This window comes from Pogona vitticeps, chromosome 4 (assembly GCF_051106095.1).
Source record: "Pogona vitticeps strain Pit_001003342236 chromosome 4, PviZW2.1, whole genome shotgun sequence".
In the NCBI taxonomy this organism is placed as follows: domain Eukaryota; kingdom Metazoa; phylum Chordata; class Lepidosauria; order Squamata; family Agamidae; genus Pogona; species Pogona vitticeps.
The window spans coordinates 47,981,798-48,009,380 of NC_135786.1; the positions used below are offsets into that span (position 1 = coordinate 47,981,798).

General features: G+C 39.4%; 1 protein-coding gene across 1 annotated transcript in view; it reads left to right on the plus strand.

Moving 5' to 3' along the window:
• The window catches only part of PM20D1 (peptidase M20 domain containing 1), a 24,902-nt gene extending 1,166 nt beyond the window's left edge, over positions 1 to 23,736 (plus strand). The window contains exons 2-13 of the mRNA XM_020797756.3: positions 4,701 to 4,787; positions 6,629 to 6,864; positions 8,112 to 8,198; positions 8,937 to 9,070; positions 9,649 to 9,768; positions 11,239 to 11,314; positions 13,774 to 13,835; positions 14,975 to 15,053; positions 17,529 to 17,600; positions 19,883 to 20,051; positions 20,720 to 20,819; positions 23,297 to 23,736. Coding sequence (XP_020653415.3) covers positions 4,701 to 4,787; positions 6,629 to 6,864; positions 8,112 to 8,198; positions 8,937 to 9,070; positions 9,649 to 9,768; positions 11,239 to 11,314; positions 13,774 to 13,835; positions 14,975 to 15,053; positions 17,529 to 17,600; positions 19,883 to 20,051; positions 20,720 to 20,819; positions 23,297 to 23,426 — 1,352 coding nt within the window. The 3' untranslated portion in view covers positions 23,427 to 23,736. The remainder of the gene's footprint in view (positions 1 to 4,700; positions 4,788 to 6,628; positions 6,865 to 8,111; positions 8,199 to 8,936; positions 9,071 to 9,648; positions 9,769 to 11,238; positions 11,315 to 13,773; positions 13,836 to 14,974; positions 15,054 to 17,528; positions 17,601 to 19,882; positions 20,052 to 20,719; positions 20,820 to 23,296) is intronic.
• Positions 23,737 to 27,583: the final 3,847 nt, after the last annotated feature.

Below are 27,583 nucleotides of genomic sequence, written 5' to 3' on the forward strand. Positions count from 1 at the left end.
ACTCACCAAATCCCCCTTAATACAGTGGGCCTATTTTAATGCAATTTATTATTTTAAACAACAGGATTTTGGTCAATCATTCTTTTGAAGACGTGCGTTCTCCATTTGAAGGATTGTTAAGTCCAACTGTGATTTAAAATGAAACATAAGGACTCTGTCAGGGACTCGAATTGCACATTGTCGTAGAATCATAGAATTGTGAAGTTGGAAGGGGCCTACAAGGCTATCAAGTCCAACCCACTTCTCAATACAGGAATACAAATCAAAGGATATCTGCCAAGCGGTCAGTTAACATCTGGACACCAGAGTCAGTAGATATACTGAGTTGTCTGGCCTCTGCAGTTCCACTTCAATTATATCTATTATTTTATTTATTCATTCATTTATTTAACTTATATGCCACCCACACTACCCCAAGGTCTCTGGACGGCTGACAGCAATTTAACTACAGTAAAAAAAGATAAAACAATTAAAATACAATTAAAATATATACTCTAAAAGTTGCCATCAGGACCCGCAGTTGATATTATTTCAATTAACAGCCTTCTGGAACAAGAAGGTTCTGACCTGGTGCCAAAATGTCATCAGCGTCGTCAGCAGACGAATGTCTCTCAGGACAGCGTTCCATAGTGGGGGGGGGCAGCTGCCGAAAAGGCCCTTTGTCTACGAGCCATCCCTCTTACCTCCTTGAGGGATGGCTCTTTCAGAAGGGCCCCCTGGCTAGATCTTAACTGCTGGGTAGGTTCATATGGAAGGAGTTCTGTTTAAGTTATAGTTATAGTTCTGATCCGACCAGATAGGTGGGATATTAAATGAATGAATGAATGAATGAATAAATAAATAAATAAATAAATAAATAAATAAATAAATAAATAAATAAATAAATAAATAATTTCTAATTCTGCATCTAAACATATATATTGACAGATGTAACGTTATGCTATTCAGTGCCCTTTTTATCCACCTTTTTGATGATACAGTATATACCATAAGTAGTCACCCTGCCATCACGTTTATCAAGGTCCCATCTCTCTGCTTTGATGAACTGCTGGATAGCTGAGTGGTTTAGGCAGAGAGATTGAGAATTTGGTCCCCCTGTGCCTCCTTGACAGGGGCTGGATAAGATGATTCATTTCAGAGGGTCCCTTCCAGTTCTGCAGTTGTAAGATGTTGATGGTGATGATCAAAGCAGTATTAAGCACAGTTGCTTGGCAGTAAGGTGGTTGATATATACCAGTGGTTCCCAACCTTGAGTCCCCTAAAATTTCCAGAAGCCTTCACCATTAGCTGTTCTGACCAGGATTTCTGGGAGTTGTAGTCCAAGAATATCTGGGGAGTGGGGACCCAAGGTTGGGAACCACTGATACAGACTGACCTTTCTTTTCAAATTCCACCTCATTAATCAATGTGTGCATGAGTGTGAAAAAGAAAGTTATTGTGAAAAAGTGGAGTATGAAAAGCGCCTTTTCCAGTCGTATACCTAGCCTCTCAAGGTGTGGGCATCTGGAAAAGGGACTCCTAAGCAGACCTGAGATGAGGCGAGTTTGTATAGGAGGAGGCAGTGCTTCAGATATTGTGATCCAGTCTGTTTGAGGTTTTAAGAAATATATTTCTTTTACAAAACATTCCTCCATTTCTGCTATATGTTAATCTGCAAATAGTTCTAGCATTGCTTATTAGAATTCTGAAGACACAATAAATTATGTTTAATAGTTCCTGATCTTTCTTTAAGTGTCTTTAAAGAAGATTGACATGTGGAGCTGTGGACATAGAAATTATATCACTCTATAATTGTGGGTAAATGAGTTATTTTGTCAAATGTAAAAATGGAATCAGGCAAAAAAAAAAGTACTCATTCCTTCAAAGCAAATGTGTCTGTCTCTGCTTCCTTATAATATAGTTCTGGTAATTCAAGACAGCAAAATTATAGTCTGTCTGCTTTTTACAAGGTTATCCTTTATTCATAGCTTTGCTGAATTAGTGCTTTTTCTGTCTTGCTAGCTCAGTTGAGTGCTTTTGCTGCACCATGACCTGTCATACAGGAGCAGTTTTTTTAGTTGTTTACTCCATGAAAGCTTGCTGCTACAGCTGCTGCATGCATTTTATAAAACATCTCTTTACATGAATCAGTTTACAGTAATAATCTGCATCAATGAATAATGCTTCTGATCATCATAATCAATATTCCAGCTAATATTCTAGTTAAAAATTACTCATACATTTCCTTCTGTTGCCTGATTAGCTAGCATCCAAGCAAGAGGTATACATACTGAGTGATAGTGCTTTTCATTTGATCTGAATCTGTGTAGTGCAGGGGTCTCAAAATTAATTTACCTGGGGGCCGCTGGAAGTAGAGTCTGGGTGAGGCTGGGCCGCATCAGATTTTCCGCAAAGCGGAGCAAGAACCCGAGGAAGCCGCCCAGGAATTTCCTTAGCCCGGCTGGGGCTCCGAGGAGGAGGGGCGCATAAGCCCTCATCGCCGGCCACGACCCCCTCCGGCTCCTTCTTCACTACCAGCAGCAGCAGCAGGACGAAGAAGCGGAGAAGAGAGGGCGCGCCAGCGACCAACTAGCGGGGGGGGAGGGCACGACATATTTTTTTAAAAAACCCTCACAGAATCGCCTTGCCAAAGGAGAAAAGCCGCCATCAGTACTCGCGAAATTAAACAGAATGGAGTGGGGCCCCCACAGGTGCACGCACATGCACACACACATGGAAGTCCATCAACTTTCCTCTGAGGGTGCCCCTCAAAAAAAGATGCACTTAGCAGCAGCAGCTATCCCCACCACGACAGAGAAGCAAACTTTGCGAGGTGAGCCCAGGCAGCCTCCAGAGCCGAGGCGGCTGAAGCAGGACGACGAGGAGGAAGCACCACCGGGTGCTGAGGCAGCCGCTGGTGCTGGGGGTGCCGAGAGAGAGCCAGAGAGCCACTTCCCTGGAAGAGGCAGCAGCAGCTGCTGTTGATGGCTTGGAGGCGCTCTTCGAGAATGGGCCGGGAGCGAGTGCCACTCTCAGGCATCGCTCGGCAGTGGCTTGGGCACTCGGGGAAAAGGGCCAGCAGCACGCCTCGCTCGCCAGCTCTCTCCCAAGACAGCGCCTCTTGCACCCTCCATCCAGAACTGCAGCCAGCCCGCCTGTCTGCGAGGCTTTTTTTTTTTTACACTTGACAGCAGAGGATGTGTGGGTGCTTCGGGGGGGCAGGCTAGGTGGGGGCCACAAACTATCATCCAGCGGGCTGCAAATGGCCCCCGGGCGGCATGTTTGAGACCCCTGGTGTAGTGCAGGATCCTATCTGATGTCCCTACCACCAACAGGTTCATCATCTCTGTGTAAATAGTTTCTGTACATAAGATAAGATAGAAACAGGAGGAGGCAAAAAAACTGTATGAAGTTCATGCATGTGTGTGTGATGTAGACAGAAAGAGAATGGTGTGCTTGTTTGAGTGAAAATACGTGGTTGGGTAAACTGATGTGCATGTATACATGTATGTACAAATGGACACATGGATGACAGAGGAAAAGGAATTAATGAGAAATGGATAAATGGGATGGTTGCACTTAAGTACCATAATTTTCTGTGTATAAAACAACACTTTTTCCTAAAATAATTAGAGGAAAAATTGAAGGTCGTTTTATACACGGAAGTAAGGAGGGGGGAGGGATCAAAGCACGTTGATCCCTGCTTTCCCCCTCCACTTTTTGTAAAGAAAAAAGCGTGCAGGGGGAAAGCACTTTTCTTGCAAGAAAATGGAGGGGGAAAGCGATTCCTTCTTTCCTTCTCCACTTTCTTGAAAGGAAAGTTCTTTCCCCTTCATTTTCTTTGCAAAAAACTGCTTTCCCCCTCGCAAAATGTCGAGGGGAAAGCAGCTTTTTGCAAAGAAAGTGATGGGGAAAGCAGGGGAAGTGCTTTCCCCTTCCACTTTTTTGTGAGGGGAAAAGCAGCTTTTTGCAAAGAAAGTGGAGAGGGAAAGCCCTTCCCCCTCCACTTTCTTGCAAGGAAAATGCTTTCCCCCTCTCTTTGTAAAAAGCTGCTTTCCCCCTCCACTTTTTGTGAGAGGGAAAGCAGCTTTCTGCAAAGAAAGAAATTTTGGGTTAGAAAAGTGAGAGGTGTCTTACACACAGGGGTGTCTACACGAAAAAAATGCGGTATAGTTCTATGAATGGATGAAATGTGTAAGGTAAAAAGATAGGAAGAGAAAAGGTGGCTCCATCCCACTGATTACTGATATATGGCTCCTGAAGAATGCAACCCATGGAAAGGGGAAAAATAGTTCCCTACCTATTCTGTACATGCCTGGTCTCTCGGCTTAGACAGCCAACAAATATGTGGAGGTTAGATGTACAGCCCACTTCTGTGTCCTTGTTAAATATTATTTCAGACCATCTGAAAGACCGTACCTGTGACTGAAGATGTGCATCTCACCTTCTTGAGCCTGAGGCTCAAGAAGGTGAGATGTCACATAATTAGGAATAATACCTGTACATCTTGAATGTGCAAAAATCTGAATATGTGAACCAGCATATTGGGCAACAAACTGTATACATAGCTAGTGTTTAATTGCAGAAATATTGAAGGTGATTTATTGGAAGTGATACATTGTTTTGTCAGACAGAGAAGTGTTTAAGCTCATTTTAGTATTTTTGTAGTATATAACTCATTTGAGAAAACTGGAAATCTGTTTTCTTATATTTTACATAAGGTGCCATCAGACTACAGACTGTTTCCTTTGCACCAGATGATCAGAATGTGACAGCCCTGGCAGAATTTGAACCATATATTCGCAAAGGTATTTGAGTCTATATTCTTACATTTAACTGAGAGATTAACATTAACTGAATACAAAATCTGATTCTTACATGGTTAAAGAATTGTTAGATTTTCTTAACAAAACTGATACACTTCACTGATAAAATGTGATTTATTTTTCAGTAGCACATAAGTGACAAAATTGAAAGTTGTTATTGAATACTCTGCTATTTAATTAACTGAAGTAATAGCAGAGGCTTTTAAAAAGGAGAATGTCTTTGTAATTGTAATTTTTGAAAAATTGTATTACAGTATTACCATGTGTACAGCAGGGCTGAGAAACTCTTGGCCCTCCAGATGTTTGGGCTGCAACACACACAGTCCTGTCCCATTGGCTTTGCTATCTTGGGCTTCTGAGAGTTGAAACTCATAAAATCTAGAGGGCATTTACATCCTTGGTGTAGACAGTCAGTTCTCAGCTAGATGAAACAGTGATCTGATTCATCTTAAGGCTGCCTCCTTTCCCCCCAAAGCTTAGTATAGAGTGTTCTTTGAAATATTTGCTGTCATATCTGTCTACAGATCAGTTTTGTGATGCAAAGGTTTATGTCAATACAGTGTTTCAATTCTGAAGTTGAACTCATAAAAGTTGGAGGAAAACTGATGTAGCATAGATGCTAATAGCAGAATTCTGTACATATTTACACAGAACTAAGTTGCTGAATACAGCGATAGTTGCCAGCAATTAAATGTATGTAAGATTACAGCCTAAGACCAGAACATGAATGAGAAAGTCCTGAGTTCAAAAATCTTTCCAGATAGAAATATGTAATGTTAAATCACTCCTCCTTAACCTAAACTCTCCACTAGCAATATGATGATAACAATGCATTATAGACCCACTTATATAACTGTGAGATAGTGAATGGAAATCTGTTGATAAAGCTGCATAAATGCTGATGACATCATTAGTCACCGATGTTAATGTTTGATTTAAAGTTTCCATTCCCTGACCTCCAGGTTCCAAGGTTCCCTAGGGATCCCTTTCAACCTGGGGAAGCCTTTGGGAGCCTCAAGATGTTAGGGGAGAAAAGCCTTTAATATCTGAAAATCACTGCCTTCAGTCCCAAACTTAGAAGCAGGACTAGCAGCAGCTTTTTTTTAATATTGAAGGCTTCTCTTCACCCTGTCCCAAGGAGTCCAAAGACAGTTCCAGGTTGAAAGGGATCCCTAGGGATCATCAGCACCTAAGGGGGATAGGCAACTTTAAATTATAGTTTAACATCAGTGGCTGATGACATTATTAATATTTACAACTTTGGAGTTGCACAAGGGGATTTCAATGTATATGAAAACTTTGAAGATTTGGTAAGCTTTTTACTAAGTATAGTAACAAGTGCTGCACAAACAAGTCACAGCTAATGTTGGCCAGATATGTAATACTGCTGATTGTTTTTACAAAAGATTGAGGTGCACATGTATTTACTTGTCAACCAAAAAATGTGTATGTACTTCAAAATCTGTTCCCTAGATTAGAGGTTGAGGGAGTGAAGAGGTAGGACATGTATAGAATATTCCTCCACTTCCTGGAATAAAACATTATCTGAAATGTAAAAGAAATCATCAGTCTAAACCTTTAAAAATTAATTCATGTCCTTAGTTAATATGTCCCCACTGATTCATCTAATTCAGTCCTCAGATGTTCTTGGGCTATAACTTCCAGAAATCCTGACCAGCACAACTAGTGGTGAAGGCTTCTGGGAGTTTTAGTTCAAGAACGACTGGGGACTCAAGGTTGAGAACCGCTGATCTAATTCATAATCTCAGTGTTAGAAGTAATCCTGGCTAAGCAGTTGTCCCTTCTATTTCTCTTTCCTGAAGCCTTTCCTGCAGTTTTTTCTGCTGCATTCATTCAACATGAAGTCATTGGCGAATATAGCCACCTGTTCAGCATCAAGGGGTCAAATCCTCAGCTACAGCCCTACATGTTGATTGCACATATAGATGTAGTCCCAGCTTCCCCAGAAGGGTGGGACGTCAATGATCCTTTCTCCGCTGAGGAGCGTGATGGGTTTATATATGGAAGAGGAACACTGGATAACAAAAACTCTGTCATGGTAAATGTTGTGTAGAATTGTGTCTTCTGTGAGGAACACAAAACCTTTCTTGAAATTCAAATCCACATTAAATTTGTTTTACTTCAGTTGTGTTTTGATAGCCAAAATCTTGAATGGATTTAAAAGTTGATTAAACAAATGTGAAATACAAGGCTGTCAACATCTACTAGTCATGATGGTTGTATATTACCACACCAGTATCAGAAATAGCATGGCTCTCAGCCTTAGTTGCTGGAAAACATGAGTGGGTTACATTGCACTCATGTTCTGCTTATGGGCTATTCATAGACATCTGTTTGGCCACTATGGGGAAGGAATGATGAACTATGTAAGGCTTTTATTCTTACAAGACTAGTTCTTCTTATGTAATGATGACTCACTGTCTCTGTTGCAGTGTGGAGTGAAAGATTCAATATAGGTAAGTGAAACCTGTACTTTAAAACTCACATCATTGGCCATATCGCTGTGTATTGCTTTGCTTCAGATGTACTATTCACCACACATATCTGTCTCAGTCTTACATTTTCAGAGTATGTCTGTTATTTCTCTGCAAAATAGGCCTGAGAAGGCTTTTCCTTTATGCTCTTCTTTTAGCATAAATTCTAAACTGAAGTTGTGAATGGGAACACAGGGCTTGGAGAAAAAATGGTTGGGAGGTTGTAGTCCGAAATTAATGGGGAGGAAGAAGGGCTGTGATCTTCTGCTATTTCTGGACTCAGCTTTTGAAAAACAAACAAAATCCAGGCTTTGAACATTTAAGTCAGGGTGAATGCACACGCTAACGCAAAAGCCATATGACTACCTCGTGACTTTAAACTGATTTCAAAAACCTTGATCTAGCTCTCAAATTATATCAATGGTATAACCACACCCTGACTGAAATAAAACATCTTGAGATGCATGAAATTTAGCTGAATTAGTTGTCCTGAAGAGAACTAAGCAAGCTGGGCAGGCTCAAAACACTAAATAAATGTTTATATTTTGGTTTTGAATTGTACCTTGAAGCTTAGCAGCATCAATTTAGCTTATATTTTGAATTTTGGGGAAAAAGAGAGAGAGAGAACTTCCTGTAGATAGGCCTGTGATAAATCCATGAAGAGAAGGTATATACTGAAATCTGTTTGTCAGCTCTGCTTTCCAGTAGCCAGATGCTGGTTGCTCTCAGTATAGTGCAGATTCTCTGATGAAGAGACAGAAATGCATGTTTGATTTGTCTGTTTGTTTGCTTGCTTGTTCCCATTCTTTAGGGGATTCTACAGGCTCTAGAATTCTTATTAAGACGAAATTACAGGCCTCAGAGATCTTTCTATATTGGCCTTGGACACGATGAAGAGGTATGCTGTGCCTTTGCAAGTTTCCTCTTGCTTTTTTATGTTGGTATCATGACCAGCTCCATCTCAAAGGGTGAAATGTAAATTCAAAGTAGATAACATTTGCTACTCATTTTATCTAGAGAGTCTTTAATATTGCTGTTTTTCATACATTACAGGAACTTGATCCTCATTAGGGCTCAAAAGAATGGTAGTGTTTTGATTTGCAAAGAATATCTATTTTTAGTATTGCTAATTATTACAGTGTTTTTCCATAACCACTAGCAGTTACCCTATCAAACAAAAATTGAACTCTCTGTGTTAAACCAAAGGTAATCATTTCAGGATTTTAAACTGGGAAGTTGTATGACAAATACTTCCCTACAGAAAGAGGGGTGCTGAAATGTATGGTTTGGTTGTTGGAAATTGGGGATTCTGTTACTTCTACTAATGTGAGGTCAGCTACTGTGCTAAAAGAGATTCCTTTGTAGGATGCACAATAGCTTCTAACATGTGTCATTCAGTGGTACTGATTGCATATGAATGCAGGATTTTAGTAAGATCCAGCAATTGGTGTAGTTAGGATGATGAGGTGGTGAACATTTCGTTTAGGTTCCACTTCCAGTAATTTGTATCATAATGCTGTTTCTAATGGAAAATAATTTTGTGGTAATTGCTATAGCACTGAATACTTGTTACTGCCTGAGGCAGAATAGGAGGCTAGTGGCTTAATTTAGTGAGATGGTATGTTTTTTTTTCCAGGTAGGTGGTAAAAATGGAGCAAAGAAGATTGTGGCTGAGCTGGAGTCTAGAGGAGTTCAACTTTCCTTCTTGCTTGATGAAGGAAGCTTTATATACGAAGGAATCATCACTGGGATAGAGAAACCAGTGGCTTTGTAAGTAAAGAAAGATGAAAGTTTGCTACAATAAATGTTGTTTATGTTCTTTTTAAAGAATGAAGAGTTGGAAGCTCAGCTTGAGCTGCAGCAAATAATTTCAACAGAAATCTAGAATTTTTGCCCACCCCTAATTTGGGGTGTTGACAATGTTTTCTATACCCATCTTTTTAAGGGTGAACATAACTGGGTGACTATGAACATTCCTGTTCAGAATACCCTCCAGCTATTAAACAGTATGGACAGATCCGCAGTTCCTATTTTACAGCCTTACAAAGCCACACAGTCATGTTGAAAATAATTTGGAATAACATGGTAATTGGGCTATGTAGTGATTGGATCTCAAATAAATATGGGAATTTGTTGGTAATGCAGCATAGAATGGTTGGGAACTGAACCAAGATCACAAGCACAAGACACAGTTTCAAGCTGGAATTTAAGAGCAAATAAGAAAACTAAATAGAACCCACAGTAAGGTAGCAAAAGCCAGACCTAATAATTAAATAAGTCACATTTGTTCAAAATCCTGCTGTGTTTTACATGGAATTTCATTTAATGGATTTTCTCCCACTTAATAGAATAGGCATTACAGAAAAGGGAGCAATTACAGCAAATTTCACTGTGAAATTGGCACCAGGCCATTCTTCTGCACCACCTAAGAGGACAAGCATTGGTATTCTTTCTGAAGCATTAGCCAAGTGAGTATTTACTTCTTCTGATAATAGATTACAAGGACAATCTGATAAATGTTTCTTCAGAAGAAAGTCCCATTCTCAAGGTCAGAAGTATGACACTCGAAGCTCTCAGAGCGCTATAGAATACTCGTTGGTAGTTTAAGTCTGTGGTGATCCATCACAGCTAACACTTATTCCTGAAAGGCTTAAATACTAGTGTGAACCAGAGAATCGTGGTAATCATATCAGAGTTCATCTAGGTATCTAAGTATAAGTCATTTACTTGATCCTGCCAGAAATATAGCTTCCAAACTTGGCCCATCTCTTTTCAGAGAATGAAAATAAATCTCTGTTTTCACTCATGGTAAAGTAAAAATGAGTCCAGGCAACAATAGCATGTCTGATTCTACAATCTTCATGCATCATGTTCCATAAGCATAAAAATTCTTCAAAGGTGTTGAAAACATGTAACTTTGTAAATAAGTAAAAATGAATACATACCCACATTTCCTTGATATCAGTATCCATGGTTTCCACCTATCTAAGGTATGAAAATATTAAAACTCTTTTTTAAAAATCCAGAAAAAACTATTTTCAGGTGTATTACTAGAAAAGGCTATTAGAACGAGCCAGAAACCATGTTATGAATACTTGTTAATGAACAATACATAGTGTGGTCTGTAGTAGCCAGTTCTGATAATGCATGTGAAAATATTATTTTCTAGTGTTTTTTGCTCCTTTTACCATTCTATATATACTTTATATGTAGTACTGGCTATTATCCACAGTTTTCAGTATCTGCAGTGGGGCTTGGAACCAATCCCAAGCAGATGTGGGGGTCCTACTGTAAAGGTACAAATACATTTATTAGCTTTTTAGCCCTTTAGCACATACAAGTGAAAAATAAAAAGTTTTTCTGAGCGCTCACCCATTCCGTCTGTCAGTTAAAATCTGTGAAGGAAAATCCATGGTTTCTGTGTGTTACCTCTGCGCTGCTGTATTTGTTTTCTTATGTATTTCTTTTCTTCCCTCCTTGGATTCTTGGCTCAGCTCAGCTAGGCTCCACTCAGCTGTGGCTCAGTGGGCTTCGCTGGCTTCTTGAGGGCTGGCTGGCTGGCATCTTGCTTACATTACACCAGGCGTTTTATAGTAATGAACTTTTATATAACAAAAGATGTCATTTTTCAAAATTCAGGTCTGTCCACTCTTTTTTAGAAGGTATATTCCAGTCAGGCCCTTCCAGCATAGGTCAATTTTGCAACATGTGCATGTGCAACTGGTGGGTCCCATCCTTGGCAAAGAGAAAAAAGTAATGCTTTTTTAAATGTCAGTACTGAATACTTTCAGTTCAAAGAAACTTCCTCTGCTTTAATCCTTGATTGTAGAATTGTAATACTGTATCTCTCCTGTGCTTTTTGCGTTGTTTTTGTTTTTGGATGTAATTATGTTTCATCCAAAGTTGTTTGTTTCAGTTTCTGCATTTTATTGTTATAGGTTAGAGCAAAATCCTATGCCCAATCTGTTTGGTCATGGGCCTGAAATCATTATGTTTGAGCAGTTAGCACCAGAGGTAAGCATTCAGCAATATGTAACTTCTCATATGTTTTGAGTGGAATTACTTTGAAATTATCAGTGTCAACTTTTTTTGCAAGTAATAATATACTACAGCAGTGTTAGTCACCAATAATGCCCTCGCTAGTAATTTCAAGGACATTTCACGAGAAACACATTCAGGCAGATGTTTTCTGGGGTTTTATGGGCTACCAAATGTTTAATTAGACAAAGACCAAAATCCTTTGCTTAAAATAGTAAATTGCACTGGGTTATGCACATTTAATCAGTATAGATTTGGTGAGTCAGCTCATCCATAGATTCCATTGATTCAAATGGACCCACGCTAACTGTAACTTACTTTAGCACTGAGTCACAATTGGAGTAGGCCATTTGAATCAATGGAACCTATGAAGGAATTGACTCAACAAACTGACTTAGCAAATCCCCACTCATTCAGTAGGCCAATTCTAGTGTGACTTCCCACATTAAGCAACAGGATTTTAACCAAAGTTTTATAAATTCCAATATCATCTCTACTTTATAAAGTTAATTGCAGATCTTCTTATATAGCTTTGATTCTGGTATAATTAATACAAAAAAGTCTACACTACCTTTACCAGTCGAAAAAGTTGCTGAATGGCCAAAATCCAGTTGCTTCGCATAGTAAGCCACACTTACTTTAGCATAATTATCCAGAAAGAACAAGGATAATGCATATGGTCCCCAAGATTACACAAACACGGGAGTGAGTGATACTTTTTATTGGACCACTATAAAATCATACAAATCACAAGCTTTTGTGGCAAAAACTCCATGTCCTCAGGCTCAGCACAGTTCCTTCATGGATAGTGCAGAAATTTGTAGACAAAAGTCCAAAAATTGATGTTGCATTTGCAGTGAGAATAGATCCATTTGAAGTGATGGAACATATGGAAGATTTGACTCACTAAATCCCCATTGATTCATTGTACCTATTGCAGTGTGATTTACAATGCTATGCAACAAGTTTTTGGCCATTATGAAAATAGCTGTAAATATAATGATCCAGCATTAAAATACAATTAATGGCTCTGTTCACAGTTAACACCAAGTGCCATTTAGTATTATGGAAACAAATGGTCTTATTGTTGACTCCCCCAATTATGCACTTTGCTTCAGTCAGTTCCTAGTTTTGATATATTGCCATTTTATTAAAAACAGCAATCTGTTAACTGGGAGAGGGGCTTGGTCTTCCATACTGCTATTGAAAACCAGCTTTAAATTAGTTTGTAATCCCGGCTTGCAGGGCAAGCACAAACTATCATTTGGATACAAGTACAAAGTATAGTTTGCTCAAATCAGAAAGAAATTGGAATGGGGATGGAGAATCTTGCAGAGAGCAGGTGTCCTACAAGTTGAAAGAGTGAATGAATATGTGGATGAATATGTGGATGAATATATGAATACGGTGGTGCCTTGCTTAATGGGCGCTCTATTTAGTGACAAAACCGCATAGCGACGAAGATTTTGCGATCGCAACAGCGATCGCATTGCGATGTTTTGAATGGTTTTTTTCCTGCTTTGCGATGATCAGTTCCCTGTTTCACTTACTGATCATCGCAAAGTGATGTTTTTTTAACAGCTGATCGGCAGTTCCAAAATGGCCGCCGGGTAAAAAATGGCCGCCCGCTGTGTTTTCACACGGATTCCTCGCTTAAGAGGCAATGAAAATGGCCGCCGTATGGAGGATCTTCGCTTTAAGGTCAGTTTTTTGCCCATAGGAACGCATTAAACGCATTTAATGCGTTTCTACGGGCTTTTTTAAATCGAATAGCAACAAAATCACTTAGCAGCGATTTTTGCTGCACAGATTAATGTCGCTATGCGAGGCACCACTGTACATCTCTTTTTGCTGTAGTGTCAAACCATGGTTCAGTCTTATGTTTGAAACACGTCAGTCTTCTATACTCAGAATGTGGTTTGTTCAAAAAGAAAGTTGCATCATAGCTGCTTCTTGCATGTATAACATTCTACAAAATTTGTGTTTCAATTGGATTTTTTTAATTGTTCAAAGGAAGTGTCGTAATCAAAATCCTAAACCTCTGGTGTGTCATGTTGGAATTTATCTTTGTAATGTTACTGACCTGATACAATCCATTCCCAAATCATCTTTTTTCCTTCTGCTCTGTGCCTGTGTGCCCACTTGTTTTCTCCTCCATCACATTACTCTCTTGTTGCCCTGTCACCTATATATAGAGAAAATAGATTGGATCTTGCCTTATATACAGTCATGGCCAAAAATATTGGCACCCTTGCAATTCTGTCAGAAAATGCAACCCTTCTCTCAGAAAATTGTTGGAGTTGCAAATGTTTTGGTACTCACATGTTTATTTCTTTCGTTTGCATTGGAACAACACAAAAAAACAGAGAAGAAAAGAATTGCCTGAATCTAGACTTGCTGATGTGTATCTGTTTCTCCCTCCTCTTGCTATACAGTTCAGCTTCCCTCTCAATATAATCATGGCAAATCTGTGGCTGTTTGGACCGCTTGTTGGCAGGTAAGAAAGAAACATGTTATGTAGACATTCCCACCTTAAGATTGATTAGCTCATGCTCATTAGCAGCTTCATATCGTCTTTGTAGTATTCTATTTCCCTGTTGAAATCATTGCTTCATTTTCACAAGGTGCCAAATAACAAAGAATTTATGCCACTTAAAACATTTCCAAAGCATCAGATGTTAACCTTTGTGAAAGTCTAAGAAGGGGCTTGTGTTAAGAGAATCATATGCTTATCATAAATGCAGGGAGGAGAGCTAAGAGCATGTTGAAGTAGAAGATAGAGAACATTCTTCTTCTGAAGAGTTTTTTATATATATAAAAAAAACTCTATATAATTTTATTTGTTTATATTTATATTTATATATAAATAATATATAAAAATATAGTTATATATTTATATAAATATATATAAAACTATAACTATATAGTTATAGTTTTATATATTTATATTTATATTTATATATATTCCATATATATAAAATTCCACCGTTAAATAATGGATCTAAATAATTTTTTTTTACTGTGAATTACCTTTTAGTGGTACCTATCTAAAATTCACCATCTGAAAGGAAGGAAAAAGAAATTGTAGACCAAAGGGGCAAAATATGCATTAATTCAGTAAGCTTAAAGCACAGTTCTAATTAGCTAAGATGGCTGCGGGCCACCTGAGCTGACTGACACCAAGCCAGCTGAGACTATGCTGAATCCAAATGCCTCCCAGCCTAAGGATGCTGAAAATCAAAGTGCCACTAAATGACCAAATTATCCTGACTTGGGTCAGGCTGCATTGTCTTCAAGAGAGTTGCTTTGAGATATATGCCATTTGGGGCAATCCTTGCATCCACATGCAAGGATCAACCACACACACCCCTCAAACTACCCTCTTTGGCCCTTCTTTCCGTTTAAAGTGAAAATGAAGGGGAAAAAAATACAAAAGAAAATCCCCTCCCATCTCCTCTCCTTACTTTGCTTAAGGTGCTTCATGAATGTGAGACTTTGAAAGCTTGCTCCCATTCTCCTGAGGGAGAGAAGAAGGAAAGAAAAAGAAAAGAAAAGAAACAAATGCACATAGTATATTGTTCTAAAATATTGTTATTACTGTTTAAGACATTTTTGACCCTCTAAATCTTTATGCAGATTTCTTGAGCGACAGCCTGCCACTAATGCTCTTGTTCGGACCACCACTGCAATCACCATGTTTCATGCAGGAGTCAAGGTACTGTTATACAAATAATCTGGACTTTTTGTGAAAAGAATCTGCATTTATTTATAAACTCCCTTTTCAGGTTACTGATACCAAGGTACAGGAATATAATCCTTTTTCTTGAGTAGCAGGTTGTTTTTCCAGGTTCAGTATACCCTGCTCATGAATTTAGAATGTAGATTAAGGGTGCAGTCACACATACAAAAAAAAAAAAATTAGCAAGAAATGTGCTAATCGAACTGACAGCAATGTGAACAAGCCCAGTGATATCTATACCACGGGACTATACATACAAGTATATTGATATTAAAAGAAGGAGGAAAAAGAAACAATTCAGATAGTCCATGTGAATAGGCCTTCAGTTTTGTATATATCATGATATCGGTTATTGTTCATAGTTATCAGAATCGCTGGTGGAGCAGAAAGCTTTACGTAAAAGCTAGCCACAGTCATTCCCTTCATTTTTAAGAAAAGAAAGCAGTATTCCGCATACATGTACTTGGGAAGAGATGCTGGTATAGGAATGGGGATATGTATGTGTGCTTTATTGACCATAGAGTTGAAAACAGCAAGTTGACAGAGTTGTTGTTAAACAAAAGTCTTGCTCCAAGACATATTTGCATAATTGGCAACCTATACTAGCATTTAGAAAGTTCCAGAGAAAGCTGAAGGTCAGAGGGCAGGCCATGTGCCCCCCTCACCACAAAGAAAACAATACAAATGCAGGAGTAAGCAGAACCTTTATTGGACCACTTAAAAATCAAGTAGCTAGCTAGCTTTCAATGATAATTCATCTTCATCAGGCACAAAAAACTTGTGTATAATTCAGAAAAATTATATATTAGAGTATCAAAGTTTCATGGCATAGCTGCTGTTCATGCCAGACAAGTTTTCTTAAGGTGAGTTGAGAGGCAATATGCGAATGTTAAGGTGAGTTGAGAGGCAATATGCGAATGTTAAGGTGAGTTGAGAGGCAGTATGCGAATGGATTGTGGGGGTGGTTGGTTGGAGACTCCTCTCCAAGCAGCATTTTGGAATTTATCTCCCATTTCTTCAAACAAAGAACTGCCAAGCAATCTGCTCTCCTCTCATTGCTTTTTTGGAAATCTGAGGTTACTGTTTGTTGGGTGGAGGCAAGGCAGCCGCATGGAAGGCCTCCATCAAAGAGCTGGGATCCAATGGTTGTTGTGGGTTTTTCAGGCTCTTTGGCCGTGTTCTGAAGGTTGTTCTTCCTAACATTTCGCCAGTCTCTGTGGCTGGCATCTTCAGAGAATAACCTTCAGAACATGGCCAAAGAGCCCGAAAAACCCACAACAACCATTAGATCCCGGCCGTGAAAGCAGTTGGGATCCAAATTTGCTTAACCAAAATTTTAGCCAATTCAGTCTGATTATCAGTGAAAGAATAATACATGGAGACCCTGAAATTGTTCAAACAATGGAAATGGTTTGTTAGTCTAATAAATGAACAGACACTGAAAATAGATATCGTTATTCAGTATTCTAAGTATGCCCTTCAGAAAATCCTGCTTGGTTAAGCCACTGTCACTTGCTATGCTAGTTAAATGATGACACCTAGTGGTGGAACAAGAGCATGTTGTGGCAGACTTTCATCTTTTAAATGCCCCATCACCTGTGACGTAGGTGCTTCGTTTAAAGAATTATATTGACCTTGTAAGCTGTTCTTCCAGCTTCTTCCATTCCAGTTCACTTACAGAAGCTGGATAAGGAAACATGATAATTTGGTGGAGGGGTTGAACTGCAGGGGAGAGACGTGTAGACTAAAAGAAGCTTTAGCAACCCCTGATTAAACATATTTGCGGCCCCATCCTCCCTACACTCCATCATTGGAGAAGAGCATATATAATACATATGATATATAATATATCTGAACATATAGTAATAGTTGTATGTCATCAAGTCAAATTTGACTCAATGGCAACCCTTTCCAGGATTTTCTAGTTATAGGGAATTCAGTTCATTGGCAGCTGAAAACTCTTTTTTTAGAACACAAACTTCAACCCTTCCTGTATGACAGAAGAAGCTGCTTGTTCAGCAGCAGCTCAGTAAACCCAGGTTTACTGAGGCAGAAGAGAAGCTGAGCACAACTCTGCCAACTCTTTTGTAGAGGAAGTAAGCTTATTAGTCCCATCTAGCATAGATTAGCGCTGCAACCAGTGCATGTATATCTGATAGGTTCCTTCCTTGCTAAAAGGGAGAATGGGGCTGCTTGTTTCAGTGGCAATGCAGAGATAGAGGGGAACAGCAGCACTTCAGGCAAGAAGGGTCCAGATTAGTTGTTCTCCCTGAACCTGTAATTTGCAAGGCTGATTTAAAATTGATAGGATGCCACCGACCAAGTAAGGATTGTGTAATGGCTTCAGAAATTACTGGCAGCAGACCTAAGGTTTAGGCCTAAGGTTTGTCACTGCTTGAATATACTATTCTGAATAAAATATCCTTTTTTCCTCCCTTTGCTTCTTTCTAGTCAAATGTTATTCCACCATCAGCAAATGCAACTGTGAATTTCCGCATTCATTCAGCTCAAACAGTTGACCAGGTACCATGAATATGTGTGTTATGGTTTCATTCAGCCTTTATGCTTAATCTTTGAGTTTGTCATAGGCTAGTCTGGGGCTCTGAAGTGGCCTCCTGGGTCTGACAATGAATCTGACTGGAAAATGCTGTAAAACTGAATTGGAAATTCTTATAGTTGGCACATTTGTACCCCTCTACATTTTCTGATGAGCCCTGATTTTAAGGTGTAGTAGCCACCCTCTGTCATCAAGATAATTTTCCTCTTACATCAGTATGTGCATGTGTTTTTTCCTCCCTTTGTGTTTGTGCACCTTTTTAGCTCATCCAAACCTGATTCATTTTATGACGTTTCCCTTCCCAGTCCAAAGCTTGCCCCCTTTTCCCTTCTTGAAAGACCCTTGTGCCCTGCATTCATAAACAGGCCAATTATGGTTGTGATTTAGCACTATGGTGCTTCCCTAGTCTACCAGCAACAAAACAAACAGGGAATTGGGCAGGAGGAAATGAAGTGCTGATTGGCAAAGAAAGAAGTGGTGCTATAGTAGCATCATCAAGAAACCCATAGCTATGGTTGCCAAGAATGATTTGGGAGACCTATAGCTGTGCCTCTTACTCAATGTGCAGAAGTGCATAGAGCTGGAATGGCAAAGCCTGTTGATTCTGAGCAGAGGGACTGATATTGAAGCGCCTTTTGATGCTGCACAGTTCCCTACTCCTCATTTTTTGTGGAAACCAATTTCGGCCACAAATCCCAGCATCTCTAAGTAAATCCCACACTTTCTCATAATCAAGCAGTAAAAAGGAAAACAGAACAAGGTAGTAGAAATGTCTCCTCTGGAAGAGCCCCTAGTTCACTCTCCTCTCCCAACAAAGCTGGCAGGATCCTACTCACTTTTCCCTGCAGGCCAGCTCATTACCCCTGAGATGAGAAGAAACCCTGATGTCACTGTTTCCCCATGGTTAGCAGCAACAGAGAAAGAGACATCTCAATAGTGATCACTGGGGACTTTTATCTGCACCCTGCCCAGCCACCCATCCTATACCAGATATCCCTTGATCTCAGGTCTAAGTTTAAACCTCACTGTTCTTATGCGCTATGGGCTGAGGAGCAAATAATGTGTCTATATGTATGTGCATGCATGTGTAAGCTCTACCAATACCTGAGGGAGCTGTTGAGACCATAAAAAATTGTGTATCCATGCTGAATAGCTGTGTGATGCCAGAGAGGAAGGTAAAGAGCAAATTTCTGTGCCCAAAAAGATGATTCAGCAAGATGAAAAGGGAAAAACAACAACCTTTTTTCACTCAAGTTTCCAGTGTGACAAAAGCCAGGAGAGGAAAAAAAATATCCTATGAAAGACCAGTATAGGCCACTAGGAGTAAATTCTGATATGGTGCTGGTTCTCAGTTTCTCCACATTGTACTAAGATTGGGTAGGCAGAAGTTAATTTAAAACTCAAAAAAGGCACGGACAGCAATTCAGCGAGCCTCATCTTTTTGCACATGACTTCCTGCTCTTACAGTTGGATTGCTCTCTTGCATCTTTCTAGTTTGGGTATAGAAGTGTCAGTTTGCCCAGGGGGCAGCTAAGAGTAGAAAGGACAACATTCCATCCATTTGATGGGTGGTAGTTGGTCTTGTGGGGGCAAACTAAACTCTTAATATCTGTCTAGTGGTATAAGATGGATTCTATACCACCTGCGGTCTGCCCATTGAGAATCATGGCCCACCATCATGGTGTCCACCAAGGGAACCCTCCAAATCATGTCAGATGTATGATATGGAATGAGTATCCTGGGCACGTCTGGTATGCTGTGTCTCTTCCCTTTTTACAGTAGGAAATTGCTGTTATGGAATACTTTCTTCTTTTTGAAGATATAAAACTTGAATTGATAGTCAGGAAATCAAGGTGACAAAAGTTGATTTCCCATTCTAAAGTTAATAACCTAACAACTGGATGATTTGTCCTGTCATTCCCCCCATCCCCACTTGTTTAATACCTCTAAGTGTTTTGTACATGGTGGATGTATCTGTGTTGAAGAGGTTTACCTAATGAAAGGCCTTTTTGAGGAAATGACCGAAAACTAATTGAACTTTCACTTACAGCATTACTGATCCCATTGCGTAAGAGAAAAGCATGCTGTCACCATGAGGCCCTTCAAGGACTTTTGTCTTGATTGTGTATCTTTATTTGGAGAGCAGTAGCTAGTTTGCAGAGTTGACACAGATCCTGGAACGCTTTAACTCTGTAATTTTAACTACTGTGGTGCTTTGGCTTATTTGTTCCTTTGGGTGTGTTCTTAGGTCCTGGAAATAATAGATGAAACAATTGATGATAAGAGAGTGGAGATAGAAACAGGGGATGCCTTTGATCCACTACCAATTAGCCCCTGGGATGACCAGACCTTTGGTGTGCAGGTTTTCCGCCAGGCCATCCTGGATGTTTTTCCAGATGTTGGCAGCACAGCTCCAGGTACTGGGAAATGCATGCTTACTTTTGACTTCCTCTTCCATTTCCATTCACCAGCTGCTATGTCGTTTCCATTTTTTAAATGTTTTCTCTCTTCCCACCTACACTTGCAACACATACCCCCAGCTCACACACTGTTAATGATTGAGAACAGTTTGTTTTCTGCTGTTGCCTCTTTCTGACCTAAGGTACATGGCAGTTTTAAACAGTTGCATTGAAACAACAGCAATCAGAAAGTGGCAACCAGTACTGGCAACCATTGCTCTAATATCTAACTTCACATATGCAAATCAAGAGAGGTGGCTGCTTTTTGTTTCCTTCGTTTAATGTACTGTTTCTGCTAGATTTTGTATGTTGTACTTCAGAGTACTATGAGCCTTTCCATCTTATTCAAAATAATCTACTGAGTAAAGTGTTAGTGTTTAATATTATTTAATATTTAATGTACATAGTTCTGAGTCTTAAAATGTTTATTTTTGTCCAGTCTCTCCTGTGTATATATATAAGGGAGAGTTTTCAAAGCTTTTAAGGAGCGTTGGGCATATTATTCCCAATGCAACCAAAGTTAGCTAGAGAACTAATTTCCTCTAGTCCGTGCTCTTGAGGAAACTTTCCAACATTGACTTAAATACTATCAATTTCATTTGTTATACTGAGTTTTTTTCCTCTAGGTATTTGTGTTGGAAACACTGATAGCAGACACTATGGCAGTCTCACAGATGCCATTTACCGATTTAATCCAGTGATCTTTGGTGCCAGTGATTTACCAAGGTAAAGTATTCTTGCTGAATATTTCTTAATAAAAACACAAGATCAGGCACTTGACTGTTTGACTAGTAAAGTTGGATTTAAGGGTGCAGTCAGATAGCGTTTTTTCACATGCTATGGTCCTCTTTGAGAGTGGGCTTGTTCACTTTTTTTTTTCCCCAGCAACTGCATGATGTGTGGCAGTGAAACAGCCTGACACTTATTCATGCACACCCAGAGCTTTTTGGGTCCCTGGCAGGGGCTGCTGTTTTTTGTTGTTGTTGTTTTAATGTAAGCAGGCTCATTCTTTAGTTCAGTTCTGGCATTTGCAATTGCCAGTATTGAACCAAAGCAGATAACATAGCTGCCACTGTACTTAGCCACTCAGGATCAAACCACTTATTAATAAATTAAAAGCTTCCTCTCACTCCCCCCAGAAGAGTATGCAAAAGTTTTGGGACTTTTAAAATCATTTATAATCCAGTGTGGAATTGGTTGATTGGCAAGCCAATTTGACACTTTGCTACTTAGAAGTAAAGGTTTAAACATGGCAGCTTTTCCCTACTTCTCCACAGATGAGGATCTTTTGTGGGCTTTTTTCATTTTTCTACCTTTCCTTTTAGTGTGGAATAGGCTAAATAGGATTGCTTTACTCTTGCTGGCTTCCTACTCCAGAAACCACCTGATTGTCCCCAAGCAAGGATTGTCCCCAAAGATATATAGCACCTCAAAGTGATCCTGTTTAGCCTGCTCCAACCCAATCCAGCCTGGGACAGTTTGACCATCTAGTTGCACCCTAAAACATATCTTGTAGACCTGAACTAGACTTAGATTCTTACTGCTTTTGCATTGCCTGGACTACAAGTCTGAATGCTCCATAATTTCACTGTTGGAAATTCAGTCCCAGAGGAAAGGTAACATTTTTTGTCTTTATTTCTGAAATAAATGCTTCAGGCTGTTAGGGTTTATTTTCCTGCTGCCTTCCACCTTCCCTAGCATTATTGTATTTTCTAGAGAATCCTGCCTTTTCATTATGCGCCCTAAGTAGGACAGCCTCAGCTTCAGCCTTTTTACCTGCAAAAATAATTCAGGCTTGATTTGATCTAGACCAGTGGTTCTTAGCCTTGGGTTACTCAGGTGTTTTTGAACTGCAGCTCCCACAAACCCCAGCCAGCACAGCTGGTGGTGAAGGCTTCTGGGAGTTGCAGTCCAAAAACACCTGAGTAACCCAAGGTTAAGAACCACTGATCTAGACCACTTGTTTGTTTTTGTGGTAGTCCAAGGTATCTGCAAAGCTCTCTTCCAGCCCCACATTTCAAACAAATCATTTCCCCCCATCAGCATTCTTTACTGTCCTCATTTTTTCATTTTCATTCACCCCCATACATGGTGATCAGAAATACAAGAGTGTGGATGAACTTGGTCTTGGGCTCCAGTGACACATCCTTAAACTTGATGATATTTTCTAATTGCCAGTTATGTTACACCAGTGCAAAAACTCATAATGTGGAGACATGAGTAGGGACTTTTCCCTTATAGTGCTCCAGTTGTGGAATGCTTTTCCTTTTGAGGTCTGATTGGCAGCAAAATATTCATAACTGAATTTACTGTGATTGTGCTGTTGGGAAGATTTTCTGACTTGGATGCCAAATTAACTTCATTGCCTTATGGTACCATGGGCCTTGGTCTGTGGCAGGATGTATTTGCTGCTTTGTCCAAGGCAACAAAATGTCTTGGACCAAGCCTATGTAGTTGCCCCAGATGTATAAATCCAAATAGACCTTTCCCAGTTGTTAGCTTTTGTTTTGCTATGCAAATAACCAGAAGTCCAAGCATAGGCTAGAGTGTGCACCACTCTTTGTACAATCTTGGGGATGAATTATTGCAAACCCTTCATAACTACTTTGTAAAACAAGTTTAATTGGTGTGGGTGACAGTGAGGGAAATATCATTGTTGGTATTAGCACCTAGACTTGGTGCCAAAGCATATTCTGATGGAAAAACATTCCTTTGCCTCTTTCTTTCTAGATGGCAGGAAACAATTTTGTTTAAGCATGCCTTTGAAAGAGGAGTGGGATGTATGTTTCAGGACATTTATCGATGCCTTATGTTTCTGTATTTTGAATTAGTAATTTATTGGTTCCTCTGTAGAGATGGGATATAGAGATAGGCAACTCAACAAGGATGGCTATAACATTACATTGTTCATAATATAACCATTACATCAAAGGTGCCAAAGAAAGCTAACAGTATTTATTTTAGCAGAATGGTAACATAGGAACCAATAAATCACTAATTCAAATACAGAAGTGTGGGATTCACTCCAGACTTCATAGACACACCAAAATCAGTGGGACTTAAATCAGTCTTATTACTAAGTAAAACCTACAGGACATAACAGGCTGTCACTGCACTATGTACATTTTAGCAATGGATAACTGATGGAGATTGGCATGAAAATTGTTGCTTTTTTCTTTCTCCCTCTCCCTTTTTTTAATTAGGTTCCATGGGCTGAATGAAAGAATCTCCATTGAAGGTTATGAAAGACAAGTGAAATTTATCTTTGAACTCATTCAAAATAGTGATTTCCACCAACCAATAGAACCACATATCAAGCTTCATGAGTTATGAAACAAGAAAAGCTGAAAGGTTTGAGGATGTTGTTGCCATCAGAATTACACAGAGAAGCTGTGCTTCATCTGACCCTCTGCTCCTGAACTGAGTTGAAGTGATAGGCATTCATATTTATAGCCACAAATGGTTGTGAAATGTACTAAAAGGTAAAGCGAACTGGCTAATTAATTTGTGGTGTGATAAAGGTATTATGCTGTAATTTGTAGCTCAAAAACATTTGATCTCTAAATTTTTAGGATTGAGAACATAAGACAGTGCTATAAAGTTTGCATAATACAAATCATTAAACTGTTCTCTTAAATTGGAAGTGGGCAAGCTCTCTGTGTTTTGGGTATCCAAGGGCCATAAAAGCCTTCACATATACCAGACATGATTCAAGGTCATTTCCAGTTACTAAAACCACTTACACTTTGTGGATGGGGGCGGGGAGAGAAAGGATATTTCTCCCAAAACAAGATGCAGTGAAATATGCCTCTTTTAATAAGAGATTGCAGCTTCCACCTCATCATAAACAGAGGGAAAGGGACTTATCTGCATGGAAGCATAAGGAAGCTGCTTCCTTTGTATATTTCTAAAGATACTAGATACTAGTTTTCTAGCCTTACATATTAATAACCTGAAGTGTAAGTTACCACATATGTTTTTGCATTTTCAAATCAGCAGAAGTCAAGCAAACAGGATTTTACTTCTCCAAGTCATCTCTCAACTTTATACTTTTGAGGGTTTTTTTAAAATGTTCTCTTAGTATTTCTGCATTTTGTTAACTGTTTAACAGGAAAATATAATAAAGACCTCCACAACTTTGCAGAACTATTTTCGCTACACCCACAAGAAAGTGACAAGTGATTTACCTCGTGTAAGCTAAACATTACAAAGGCACAACCAAATCTGGAATGCACAGCAGGGTGTAGTTTGACATATCTAATAATGTGAAATGTCTAGCATCTCTTGCCTCCCCTCCTGAAGTACAAAACACACATGCACAAATTTTAAAATTTAGATTTTTAAACAAACTGCAGTAAGATTAGCATAGACAGCAAAGAACAAAGTGGCTTAGTGCTTTAATCTTGCTGACCAGCACTGTTTCTATTGTTGGATTTTATTTCTTTTTAAGAAAAAAGGGCTTGGTGTGAACAGATATCTACAAGAAAAAGAACAACTGCCATTTGGAGCAATTTTGGTACCAGAGCAGGAAGGGGGGTGCAGAGAGGAATGGTAAAGATGTTGGGAAAGGGAGTGAAAAAGACAACAGGGTGGAGAAATTGACAGTGGAAGAGGACAGGAGAAGGAAATGAAGCATTATGAGAAGATGTTCTTTTCTTCCTCTGTATGGATGGGAAAAACAGAATGTCCTGCAAATAAAAACCTTGGATGTGTAGATAGGACAGGAGTGGGTATACAAAACAAACAGTAGTTTTGAAAAGAGGTGGTGTGGGATTGTGCACTAAGATGCTTCAAATAGCCCTCCGTAGTGGATGACCCTGTGGATTTTGTTGATTTCATGTACAATACGTTGAGAGAAGAATTTTAAAGCTTAGCACAGGCAAGCAGGAAATGAGAACGGAATCATTTTCTTCCTCACATCCTCCCTGCTTTTCCAAGCAGGAGTTATTTCTTTTGCTTCTAACTTTAAAGCACAATCAGAAGATAAAAACAAGTGGGATAAAGCAGCCGGGGAAGAAAAATTAGGGGTAGAGGTCAGCTCATCCTTCCACCTGCTGTTCTTTAATTGTTATCCCATCCCTTCAGTTCTGCTACCTCTAACATTCAGGTAGTCCGTCAGGCAGTTGCTTTGTGATACCACCTTCCGACTAAGCCAACTTTTTTCTCTTACAAAGGTGTTCTTCATTTCAAAAAATATTTAAAAGATGATTTTCTGCAACTCAGGACTATTTTATATTATTTCAAGACTGAGCCCAAAATTTCCTAGTCATGACTTTCACAGAATACTAGAGGTGCTAGTTAGCTGTTCTTCACCCTGATAATTTGATTGCTAGCATTACAATATGGTGTAATTCAGACTATAATTATGCATAAAATAAAAGTATAATTTCAGAAATAAAGGTTGATGTATTTTAGAGATATTTAATTCACACAATTTTAAAAAATCACTGAAAAGGTTCATGGGGTGGAATAATTTTTTAATGTCAAGGGCTGGATTTTTCTTTGGGTAAAATTTCATGGCAGTTGACTAGATAGCTCAGTGGTTTAGGTATCTGGTTGTGGAGCCAGAGGTTGAGGGTTTGATGGACCATTGTGCCTTCTGCAAGTAGACTATTAATATTTTATTAATCATAGAGCGTGCTTCCAGGTATTTTTGTTATGTGCCTTGAAGTTGGAATGGATTTATAGTGACCCTAATAGGGCTTGCAAGGTGAGTGTGAAATTTAAGGAGTGTTTTTTCCAGTGCCACACCCCTAGTGAGTTTCCATAGCTGAGCACAGATTCGAACCCAGGTCTAAGTCCTAGTCTGTCACTCTATCCACTACATCACATTGTTTTAAATATAAAAATATTAGTAAAACGTAACCTAAATGAAAGTGCTGTGACATTGTTTTGAAGTGTTATAAAAACTATTAGTGAAAAGAATGAAGAGAGGGGAAAAGTCACCATTATAGCACCATGTTTTAGCTCAGTGGTTCTTAACCTTTGTTACTTGGATGTTTTTGAACTGTAACTCCCAGAAACCCCAGCCAGCACAGTTGGTGGTGAAGGCTTCTGGGAGTTGCAGTCCAAAACTCCTGAGTAACCCAAGGTTAAGAACCAGTGCTTTAGCTAATTACTTTTAAACTAATTGAATTAAAAATTGAGTTTGTGGTAAAAAGGTTTAAATAGATAAGTACATGGTTGCAACTAAACAAGATTGTTTCGATTTTGTTTTCTTTGGTAGAATGCCACTGCAGTGAATTTGATATTCCCACTTTCCCACCCACAGTGATACGCTACACACACTGGTATGGACAGAAAAATCATCAGGATGAACATACATGGGGGGGGGGCCTGGTGCAATATCGTCTTGTTTACAGTGGAAGAGCCAGGGTCCTGCCTCTGGAAGCTGCCTTTCATTTTTGTTGACTTGGAAAATATTTGTGTGGCAGAGTTTTTTGTTACACTGTGTTCTTTGACTGTGAGCATTACTTCCTGGACTCCAAAGAAGATTTCGACATCAGTTACCAACAATGTTTGGAGTGAAAGGGTTTGTACACAAAAACACAACACTTTTTTGCCTGGAAGTGGGGCAACCCTGATATCTGCTTTCCCAAACAGATCAAGTGTAGGTCATTTGTTGGAGGAAGGTGAAATCCTGAACTTCTGCTGCACAGCTAGAGGGATTTGACCAAAAGGTCAGAACTCTGTAACAGAAAATACTACTTACTGAAGTGGTGTAAACACAGTTGCTACTGCATCTAGTAAACTAGGATATGCTAGTGACAAGAAAGTTGCCTATCTTCTGGCTGTATGCCAGACTCACATTATCTTTGTTCAGCCAGAGTGCAACACTACAGCGAAGAAAGAGCAGTGCATCACTTCTAAAGCAAGGTCAAAGCCCACACCTGCATTTTCTAAAACAAGCTCTGTTTGCCAGCTTCTATTTTAAGGCCTACGTGTATTCTGAGCCTGAGATTACAGACAGCTTGTGTTTCTCAGGCCATAAGATGTCAGGTGTTTTAATAACAAGGCAGCTTCACCAAGTGGAAGCTGTTGCAAGTCCCACTCAGCATACCTCTGTTTAATTGCAACTTCTCCAGGCACACTTCTCCCACCCCTATCCCCAGTACCTTCTAAGAAAGCCATCCACCAGCCAGCAATAGCTAATCTACATGGTTCAGAGGCCAGATTCCTCTGAATACCAAATGCTAGAGACAAACAACAGGAGGACACTGTGGCCATAATACCCTGCTTGTAAACTTCCTGCAAGTGTTTGCAAGCCGTTTAGCTTAGTGGTAGCTCATGTGGATTACATGTGAAACATCTCCAGTTCCAGCTCTGGCATTGCAATTAGGTCTAGGACACAGGTTTAAATACAATGGAGAGCAGCTACTAGTCCTTATATAAATGATATTCATACCAATAGTCTGACTCAATACAAGGTGAGTTTCCTATGTTTCTTCAATTAGAAGGTGACAAATGAATTGATCAGTAGAGTTCTTTTT